General features: G+C 40.4%; 1 protein-coding gene across 2 annotated transcripts in view; it reads right to left on the bottom strand.

Moving 5' to 3' along the window:
• The window catches only part of EZH1 (enhancer of zeste 1 polycomb repressive complex 2 subunit), a 77,243-nt gene that overhangs the window by 5,996 nt on the left and 59,937 nt on the right, over positions 1 to 11,310 (bottom strand). For both annotated transcript variants that reach the window (XM_018567783.1, XM_018567782.1), the window contains 5 exons: positions 10,359 to 10,399; positions 9,152 to 9,277; positions 8,201 to 8,379; positions 1,703 to 1,798; positions 149 to 230 (listed from right to left, as the gene is read on the bottom strand). In XM_018567783.1, the coding sequence (XP_018423285.1) occupies positions 149 to 230; positions 1,703 to 1,798; positions 8,201 to 8,379; positions 9,152 to 9,277; positions 10,359 to 10,399 (524 nt within the window). The remainder of the gene's footprint in view (positions 1 to 148; positions 231 to 1,702; positions 1,799 to 8,200; positions 8,380 to 9,151; positions 9,278 to 10,358; positions 10,400 to 11,310) is intronic.

Here is an 11,310-nt window from a genome sequence, read left to right as displayed (position 1 = left end):
CCATGCTATCTATGTTAGACACTTGCATAGGCCCAATTATGATGGATTCTTTTTCAGATATAATAAAAGGAAGTAGATGTAAGGTCGGGAGGGATAGACAGCGCAACATATAAAAGTTTTCCAACATAAAGATCAAAATAGATCTTACCATTATTAAGATTGAACAGAAAGCTTGACATATATTTATCATAAACCTTCCCTCTTCGATCTGCTTCATCCTGGGAAATCAGCTAGAAAAGATACATTATAAAGTATAAGGTACAACCTTCAATTCAGTACCTATCAATTCACGGTCTTTGGAAACATACACCTTATTGTAGAGAGACGTTTATCACAGTTAAATTGTCATCAGAGCATTGTATGCAAAAGACAGAAGTCATTCCTGTATAAAGAGAGGTGTGGACAGTAGAATAACTAGGTATAGAGCTATGAAAAACTGGCATGACACAGGAATCTGCTGTGTCTTCCGTTTAGAAGTGCTTTTATTATTTATTATTATAATCATTATTATAATAATTAATAATAATATAGTTATGAATATTTAGTTATTAATTAATAAATATGATCTTTTATTATTATTATTCCTTTTAGAAGTGCTTTTATTTCTTCCTTTTAGAAGTGCTTTTATTGAACATGTATTAATATGTATTCTCTTCAAGATAAAAAACTGGGAGGTTTGGAAGATTCTACCCATTTTTCGAATGCGTGTGGAAAAAAAGGAATCTGTTTGCTATGAGCAACAATTCCAATTTTATTTTGGTCCAAGGTATCAAGGATGTGGCACTCCCTGGAGTTTAGTCTACAGCAGAATCTAATAAGACGAATGAAGAGTATTATCCACTAAACACTATGGCAAAACACATGCGGATTAAAGAAAACTTGGCCATTTCTGATCTCTACTTCTATAACTGCTAATTACCTGGCTGCTCTACTGGTCCTCTTTTTTCCAAACTCCTAATCTACAGGTCAGAATAATAACCAGACAACTGGCATATAAAGAGGTCAGTTCATTGTTTTTCTTTAAAATGTATGTCAGGGCATAAAAAAAAAAAGATATGAAGTACATCTCTCCAATATAACACATTTCCTCATGTTTTATCCATTAGAAAATGCTGCACATACAGAAAAATACTTTCCGGAATTCCAGTAAGCTCCTTACGTCAAGTATGGGCCGACAAGCAGTGAGTTACAATGCTAAAATCCCAACCAGCGTAGTCAGCCCTGCCTGCTGAAGTTCCGTAGTCCACCTATCCCTCGCTCTTCTCTGTTCTATGCCATGCATTTATTCGTTTTTTACCCTAACAAAACAATGCTGCTGCAATGAGTCCCGAAAATATATCCACAAACTGTGTGTAAGGAAAGGGCTATTGGGAGATGTAGTTCTAAGGCCGTGCTAATGCCAAAGGGAACTAAGCGCCCAACAGCTGTATTCCAGGGGATTCCAGCAAGCAATGATAATGTTACACTGTTCAGACGTTGAGTTGAAGTTCAAAGGCAGATACAAGGAGTTGTGACACACAGAGCATGTTCACAGGGCTGAGTGAATTTGTTTCAGTACATCCTATGGGCATCTTCAATAAGTAAATTTGCAAACATCGACATCAAAATGGTTATTAGGAGTGGGAGAGATCTTAGGGAAATTCAATATAGAAATACAGATTTATTTCTCGTTTTTGACCATAGATAGCCTTTAACTACCCACCTCACCACAGTACTCAGATATGAACTCATTCTTCTGAACAGACTCTTTGATGAAGGTTCCCCAGCCAGCCACATCAGAGGGGGCCGACAGCAAGTGCTAAAAGAGGAAAGGACATTTACTTATGTAAAAAATGCACAATGCAAAGGCAGAAAAAAGTAAAAAAACCTCCTGAAACATGACCTAGAGCCAACAGAGGACATCAACTTACCGCATTTTGTGCTCCATAAGGCGCACCTGACCATAGGACGCAGTGGTTCTGTGACAGCTGCAGTTAGTGACAGCTGAGACAGGTGGCGCTGTGATTACAGCGCCACGGTCTCAGTGATCACACAGAGCAGACGAAGAATGGATGTTCTTCGTCTGCACTACGGGCTCGTGGATGACGTGTATTTACGTGAACCCGCTGGAAGTGGTTAAGGAGACATTAGTGGTCTATTAGACTCCTAATGTCACCTTTGCAGCTCAGCGAAGGTGATGAAGCATAGATCGTGCTTGATCAGCTTCTTATCTGGTCAGGGAATAGCAGCTGAGAAATTAGAAGTGACAAAATCATCCTTCAGCGGGGAGGAGATCAGTGAACGGATGTTCGCTGGTCTCTTTCCCCTCTCTCTGTCAACACCCATGATGCTGGCAGGAGAGCCAGCGCAGCCTGGGAAACATGGTGGGGGCCACAAGTTTGCAAGTCCATGTAAGTGAGTACAGCCACCTGAATCACTTCTGGTGTAAAGCCGACAGTTGGCTTTACACATTAATAAAGACTCATGACTGCTATAGCCGCCAGAAGTCTGCTTTTAGGGTCCTGCTGCTGCTGACGTATGACTTATGTCAGAAGCAGTGAAAGGGTTAAAGCCAAACTGATCTCTAAGTTTAAATCAATGTACATAAGTAAATCAAGTTTATAAAAAAAAAAAAGTTAGACTAAAATAAAAAAAAAAATTGAGCACACAAATTGGGTATGGCAGCGCAAGTAAAAATTTGTGTGCACTATAATTCATTTTTGAGTATATTTGACTGACAACCTACATTTGATAAAAAGTCGCACAAATATTTTGTGACAAAAATGTTTTTTCCAATATTGTAGTGCTATGAGTGAGACACCCTATTCATCAATTGTTGAACTGGAAATATTCCCTTTGCCTTAAATGCAAATGGAAACTCACCAGATCAACAGATCTCAGAAAATCAGGGATCAATATGCATACATGTGAGAAAAATTCTAAATAGCTGACATGCTATTTATCCACAGGTTATCCACAAAATGTGAAATAGAAATCAGTTGTCGTCCAACACACTCTTTACTTGTATGAAATGGTGAAGGATGATCTTCAGATGTCACCACAAGAGAAGAATCCAATGGTACAGATAGTACCGAACATCCATTTTATTAAAACTTAAAAATGCCAGCTGGACATGAATCCAAATGTTGCAGCTCACGTGAACACAGGTCATGTGATGGCTTCAGTACTCTGACGCTCCGACCTACATGCTTCCTCTAAACAGACATCCTCCAGGGCCACAGGCACTCACATTGTACTCTTTTTTTCTATAATGGAGTAATATATGTCACTCCCCTCGGGAAGCAGTTCCACCACACCAGTCTTTCCCATATGTGAGGTTATGTTGCACTGATCATCCAATAACTTCATGCTAAATATAAAAAACGGTAAGCAAAATAAATTGCTATTCCCATTGTTAATATATAAAAAGAGAGTTAACACTGCTAGCATTCAAAAGGGCAAAACTTACAGCCCCTGGTATTCCCAGGTGGTCCCCATCCAAGTACTGACCAGGCCCGGGCCTCCAAGATCAGGTGCTTTCAGGGTGTTGTGGCATCAATCTAACTCATATGTGAATATTAAAAGGAGAACTATGAGATGAGTGATTTCCACTCACCTCATAGTTCTAGCCGACCTGTGACAATGAGACTGTCACAGGTCGGCTCAGTAGATCGGAAGGTGAGAGAACACATACCGGGTTCGCTCACCTTCCGATCCTGTCACGGCTCTCTGCCGTGACAGGGGGAGGGGCTGGATTCCCCTCTCCCCGCTCTGATCTGCCAGCGCTGACTGGCGGAACGGACGGGGGAGGGGGCGGGTACAGCTGGCTCTGCCTCTAGATAGGCAAAACCAGCTGTCACTCACGCAGCTGGGCGGATCCCGTCATCTACGTCGGGATCCGCTCCGGCTGCCGCGTCTCAGTATACCGCTGAGCTTAGGGTAACGGGAGGACGCTAGTTTGTGTCCTCCCGTTACAATAAGGATAACTATGGGGAAAAACACTGACCCCATAGTTCTCCTTTAAAAACCAGATCTTTTATATGATCAGTAAAACAGGTAATATTCAACTCAACACTGTCACCATGAGGGGCACAAGATTAAAAAAAAAAAAAAAAGAACTATGGGGTACACCTTTTATTGCCATTTTTAGTTTCCTAATGGTACAGGAATATATTTTACAATGTACTCCAGTAATAACAAATCCCCCATAAGCTTGTGATTGAATATAATATACTGTGGGTGGAGCTAAGCTCCGTTCTGAGAAGCGATCCTGACAATATTGTTGGGATCCTCCCCACTGCGCTGTGCGTGCATGAGTACCCAGGCAAGCACAGCAGCTCCATCCCTGCCTACCCTTTGCTATCTCCATCACTTCTTCTCTCTGGCTCATTAGTAATAACATAAAGTAGATCTGCAGCAGCTGATCTTACCTTGTCCATTTACTGAAGCTCCGCTGAAGATCTCCTTTGTGTTATTCCCGATGAGCTAGAGAGAAGAGGTGATAGAGATAGCAGCATGGAGGGGAGGCAGAGACAGAGCTACTGCACCCACACAGGTATTCATGACCATGCAGCAGCTCCTACAAGCCTCTGTCACTTAATGGGAGGAAAAAAGAATAAAGTGGATCCCAACAATATTGTCAGGGTTGCTTCTCAGCATGGAGCTATATTTTATTGAATTGTAAGCCTATGGTGGATTTTTGATTACAGAAGTACATTGCAAAATGTATTCCTGTATCATAAGGAAACTATAAATGGCAAAACGATGTACCCTATAGTTGTCCTTTAATTCAACAATACACCTAGTATACAATTTTCAGATTTCCCCAGTTCTGTTACAGTCCCTCCAGTGGCAAGTCAGCTTATCTATACTGACAAACTTTATAGCCTTAGGATTTGTGTTATGAGACTGATCATAAAGGGAGGACAAACAATGCCCCTAAATCCTTTTTTATTATTACCTCTGCAACAGGTAAACAACAAATCTAGACTGGTACGTAACCAAAGTAGTCATCTACAGTACTATTCCTTCCCAGTATGATTGGAAACAAAAGATGTCTCTTTGGTGCATTCAGACCTGTCAAGTTTACACATAATACAGCACTCCTACAAGGAAAAAAAATCCCCCCCAAAAAAGAAGTTTTAAAGGAGAACTATGAGGTGACTGATCTTTACTCATAGTTAGAGCCGACATGTGATATTGAAACTGTCACACGCCGGCTTTATTGATCGGGAAGTGAGCGAATGCATACCGTCGCTCGCTCACTTCCCGCTCATCTACCTGAGAAGAGTAGTGACTGTCAGTCCCCGCTCCCCACAGGGATTCCCCCCTCCCCTCTCCGATCCTCCAGCGCTGACTGGAGAAACGGATGGGGGAGGAGGCCTCTAGATAGTCAGAGCCCGCTGTCAATCAGCCAGCTGGGTGGATCTCAACAGTATTGTCGGAATCCGTCCAGACTGCGGCGCTCTCACTATGTAGCGAGCAATAGCAAGCTATATACTGGGCTTTGGGTTACAGGAGGAGGTTAGTATATGTCTTCCCGTGACCCTAAGGAGTACTATGAGATAAAAAGGTTACCCCATAGTTCTCTTTTAGGGGTTGCTCTACATGAGGAGCCATAAGGTTCCTGAAACATGGAACCTTCCTAAACAGAGTCGAGGGTTATTCAGGTAACACAGTAGTAGAAATCTTGGGCCAGTATTCATTCGAAATATTTCTCACTGGGTAAACAAGTACAAAAACCAGTAATAAAAGCAGATTCGTGTTTTCCCTATTCTCACCATCATTTATTTTCATATTTCAATAATTTATCCATATGTGATAAACTCACCGTCCTGATTTCCTCATCAATTTGCTCCTCACTTTATTCCTTTTCTAGAAAAACATTTTTTTTTTAAACTTTCAGGTACAAGTGAAACATGTTCTTAAAAAAATGTTTTTAAGAAAAGTATGCTTCTATTAGAACTTTTTGGACTCAATTTTATGTCAGAAATATTTTGAAGAAATACTGGGCAATTTTTTTAGACAAGACAAGATTTTATTTTCTGTGTTACCGGAAAAAAAATCTTGTTTATGATTAGGAAGGTTCCATGTTTAAAATGCAACAGAAGTCATTATTTTTTTACTTTTGGATAGTGGAGAGGGATTAGATCACCTGTCAGGCTTTTACTGCCACCTGTGTCCCCGCTAGGGAGATCCACTCTCTCTATGTTATCACTGAAATTGGAAAAAAAAAAATCACACATTTTGGGTTGTCAACAGAACAGAAATAGAAGGTTAATCTTCCAATGGGAACACTAGTTCTAGTGACCTTGCTGACCAACATGGATTTCCCTCACTTCCTGTTGTGGCTATCAGACAGGAAGTGAAGAAAAATCTCTTAAATGGGACACTGATGGCAAAAAAAGCTGACAGGGGTAATAACCCTCCCTTGTTTTATCTAAAACTAAAATAAAAACTTCACTTCTGAAATGAAATCCTATGCTGAGTGGGATAAAAACTTCTTTACTGATAATATAATATTCACATATGAGTTAGATTGATGCCTATGGTCACATCACCCTTAAAGCAGCTGATCTTCTCTGATCTCGGAGGCCCGGGCCTGGTCAGTACTTGGATGGGGACAACTTGGGAATACCAGGGGCTGTAATTTTTATATGTATTTTGTAAAGATATGGGATGTTTACATATTTTGACCTTTTGAATGCTAGCAGTGTTAACTCTCTTTTTATATATTAACAATGGGAATAGTAATTTATTTTGCTTACCGTTTTGTATATTTAGCATGAAGTTATTGGCTGATCATTGCAATATAACTTCACATATGGGAAAGACTGATGTTGTGGAACAACTTCCCGGGGGGAATAACATATCCTTCCAGTATAGGAAAAAAGAGTTCAATGTAAGCCAGTGCCTGTGGCCCCGTAGGATATCTCTTTAGTTGTTGGGCAGAGCTTTCGAGCACTGATGCCAACACATGACCTGTGTTCACGTGAGCTGCAACATTCAAATTTATGTCCAGGGGCATGTTAAAGTTTAAATAAAAAGGATGTTCCCTACTATCTGCATTCTTTACTGCTCTCTTGTGGTGACATCTAAAGATTTTCAAGACAAATTTTATTTTAGTCTTATTTATCAGTCTTTTTGCAAGCTAATTTGTATTTTTGTTTTGTAGCTAGTCATGCCTATTTCACATTAAGTGTGGACTTATCACATATATAATTGCTTTTAATTTCACATAAAAAATGCAACCAACACCTTTTTATTCTACAGGTTATCTGCCTTCAGAAAAAATGTAATGTTTTGTGGCCTTTAAATTGTATTTCCACTTTTGCAGCCAAATTGGGATAACACCTACTTTTTACATTTTACAAAAAAATTCTGACTTTAATGTCATTTTAAGGAGGGAGTTATGTTTACTAGAACTAACCCTGTCTATACTGTGCTGGCAGATTTCATTATCATTTATAAACTAGATGTACATACGGTCTGTCCTATCAAGGGGTTAAGGATCTCAAGGCTTGTGTTTTGCATTGTATGTGAATGAGGGAAAGTTCACCCTATTCCCAGTTTGCTCCACTGAAATGGTTCCAGAACAGCCTGCAGTCCTGTGTATAATCCTTCTCCAAGGATACAACTAGAAAGGTGAGAAATATTTCTTTAAAATGTATTTTTAGGTATGTTATGTGAATAGGAACACATAACATACAGTTCCTATAATTTGACTGCAAAACTGGAAATACACTTTAATTATATATTTCAAGCCAAAAATGCAGATTTTAACATGTGCAGGACAATTAAAAAAATGTTCTGGCAGCGAAAGCGAGCAATGTATAACCAAACCAGGGACAACCAACACTGTTAGTTTTTTTCTGGTTTGGTTATACATTGCTCGATTATACTCCATACATGTGATTAGTTTTATTATTTTCTATTTGATTGTGAATAAAACGATATAACAGGAGGAGAAGGTGCTGTTTCCTCTGTTTTTTTGTTTCTGCATGTACTATGAGGATATATCCAATGAGCCTTGTGGATGGCAGCCTCTCAGAAAGATAATAGCTCGGAAGATCTCTGATGGGAGATTGCCAAGAGTTTGCTGTGCACTGGGAGTAAGGCATTGTCTGTAAACATTATTATTACTCAACACAGTGAAAATACCTTTAAAACCTAGTTTATTGAGCCCCCCAAGGCAATTTGATCCCCGTTCCCAGTAACATACCTTCTTTAGACCCCGTTGGATACTGCAGTTCTTGCAGGACACAATCTTAGAGTCCCAGTGCTCAGAGGCACCACAAGTGAGGCAGAGATCTGGGTCACACTCACGGACAGCCAGATAACATGGACATTGCTTGGTATTGCACTGCGTCTTACATCTGCATCCAGGGAAGCGGTTCTGACCTGTGGGAGAACACAAGAAGCTAACCCAAATATAAAAGACCGGTATTCAGAAAAGTTGTCTCATATGAAGTGCTCAGATTGTTAGCATAATCACATTAATCAAGAAAAATAATGTGACAGAGTGAAATAAATCGGTATTTATGCCGGTAGAGAATTATTTTAATCAAAGGAAACATTTTATAAGGATTACTTAACTTTACATTTTACTCAAAAGGCCTGTATGTGTGTATATATATATATACCTGTGTTTCCCCCAAAAATAAAACACTGTCTTATATTTATTTTGGCTCAAAAAAAACACACTAGGTCTTATTTTTGGGGTAGGTCTTATTTTTGTTTTTAATGTAGAACAATACAAAGTTAATGCAAATCCAAATTAAATAATCCAAAATGGCAAAGTTAAGAATAGGGTGATCAGGGCAATCTGGGGTGCAGTACCTTTTCCAAGAGCAATTTGATAACCAGAATGAGCGAAACGCACTTTCACTATCGATTCCTCACAGGCGGAGTGCATTTGGTATCACTCCGCCTGTGGCAGGAGCCGGCGCTATAGAGGAGGCATCAGCTTTTGCGGCTCTGCTCCCTCCGCTGCCGCCTCGCTTCCTCTAGCGCTGGCTTCGTTGGCACCGCTGATTCTCTCCTGTGGCTATTCAAGTTCCCTCTTATGCCTTAGCGGCCATGGGAATGGTTAAGATTTATATTAGTAAATATTAGGTCCCAAAGGTTCAGTATAATTGCATTTTATGTCACACATTAATGCTACATTACTCACAGTCAGGGTTGCACTGACAAAATTTCTCACAGAAGTTCTGTGTCATGATACATGGACAAGTACTATCACAAGGATGATCTGGATGGTCACAGGGCTGGTAGTTGAACACCAGATTGGATGAATTGTCTGAAAAAAAACAGGGTTAGTTAACTTTGAAAAATGTTAATTTCATAACATTACTATTCTCGTCTATTCTGCAGTTGTATGCAACAAGACAAAATTGTGTAAAAACTGTCTCAATGTTGTGACTAAGTATACTGTTTCACATTAATGCTGACTGGAAGCAAATGTAAGCTGCATGGATGGGACAAATGTATCCATAGAGCTGCTGAGACTGCAGTGTAAAGAAGGCACTTCACCCTTATTTTAAAAATGGCAACATGTGTGATTGAAACACGTGACCATGCACATCATCTTAGGGGGAAAAAATGTCTTTCACCTGAGATCTCACGAGATTTTGCAAGTTACAGATGAGATTTCCCAGCAATGCACTGCTAATGTAACCTGTAGCTAATGAGTGTAAGATGATTTCATATCAGCATGCAGAGTTGTAGGGGGGTTAAAGTACAATTTAATTACCTCTTAGTCTGAAAATGAAACAAATGTATCCACTGACACTAGCAATTTTAGGGTTCTCCCAATGTAGCTACTACTGTCCGCAACAGACTTTACAGCAGGAGTCTCAAAGTACTAGCTTGCGGGCCAGCTGACAAGTCAGGCACACGGTCACGGACCACGTACCTGACTTGCGGGAGCAGCTACACGGTCTGCATATCTGTCGGATGCAGACTGCATAGCTGCTTCTCTGTGCCGCCACCCGGGTCGGTTCGGCCAGCGCTCGGAAATTCTTCAGTGAACGCTGGCCGAAAGGATGGATTAGTAAGGTCTAATCAACCACTGGATCACCAGGGATCGTGCCTCCTCTCTGCAAAGAGGTAAGCAGGAGAGGGGGCTGTTTATTTTATATGTCCTGATCACTTGAATGGGTGACGGCTGCTGCTTGTAATCGCCAGATTAGGGATTCCTGATGCAGGAAAACACAAGTTCCTGATGCAGGCATCCCTAATCGCACCTAAACTTACAGATATGAATGGGGCCTTATTGTGAGTATATTAGTGTCCATAGTACCATAGATTGCAGCTGCAACATCTTCTAAACAGACACAGATGCGTTCTGTCCCCCATTGGATTTAGTATGGTATACATACCCTTTTTAAGCTGAATCTTTCTACAGTGTGCAGCCCACAATCTAGATCAGAAATAGAAGAAAATTATTTAAACAGGTAATCACTTTTCCTCCCTATACAGATTAGTTACAACACTCATATTTGCCACCCAAGGAATAATGTTAAATTTACTCACAAGAGGTAAAGAACAAGCAATTTTTGTCTTTACTAAAATAAGGAATTTCGAATCACTTGCAAATGTGTCCTCGTTCCTTGAAAAGGGAATTTGGAATGGTGGCATTAAAGGAAGCTTGTACTGATAGAAATATAGGTACTGCCATTTTCTGAACATCTTTAGAGCATGTTAGTCATCTGGCTGTCTCCAACCCCAGGGTAAACGTGCAGCAATCACAGTAAACTGAGAACTCCTGCTTTGTGTACTTTGCCCAGGTGAGTGAAACAAACATTCTCCAACAGAACCTGCATTTTCAACTGAAGTATACAGCAATGGCAGTCTACATACTTTCAATGTACAGATTTCTGTTAATGGAAATAGAAAAACATGCACTGGACGTATATGGAATGACCTTGTAAGAGGCTATAGACAACCATTTGGGATGATACTGCAGTTTCTGCATGTTTGATGGTTTAACAAATGTGGCACCTCTAAAAGTAGTTTAAAGCTGATCTCCGGGAAAACTTACTGTACATCACCCTCCAATCCCTTCTTCCACCGCCTTTCCATTCATTTACCAATTTGAAATGAAAAACATATATATCAAAAGCAGTTTATTACTTACCTAAGTCTATTGTCACATGTCCTTCACTGGTGCCTCTTCTAGAAGTGGACTAGTGATCCAGCGCTGGAGTCTGGGAATGCTGCACACCGATTTTGTTGCCGCCCCTCTTTTTGACATCATTAGGCTGCTGCTGTCTTTTGGATCCTGAGAGGACTCCCCCCCCCCCCCCCCCCACCGCCCCCAACACCACAAGC

Source organism: Nanorana parkeri, unplaced genomic scaffold (genome assembly GCF_000935625.1).
Source record: "Nanorana parkeri isolate BGI_ZX_2015 unplaced genomic scaffold, ASM93562v1 scaffold1092, whole genome shotgun sequence".
NCBI lineage: Eukaryota > Metazoa > Chordata > Amphibia > Anura > Dicroglossidae > Nanorana > Nanorana parkeri.
The sequence above is the reverse complement of the archived record's forward strand: the minus strand, read 5'-3'. Positions and strand labels throughout refer to the sequence as shown.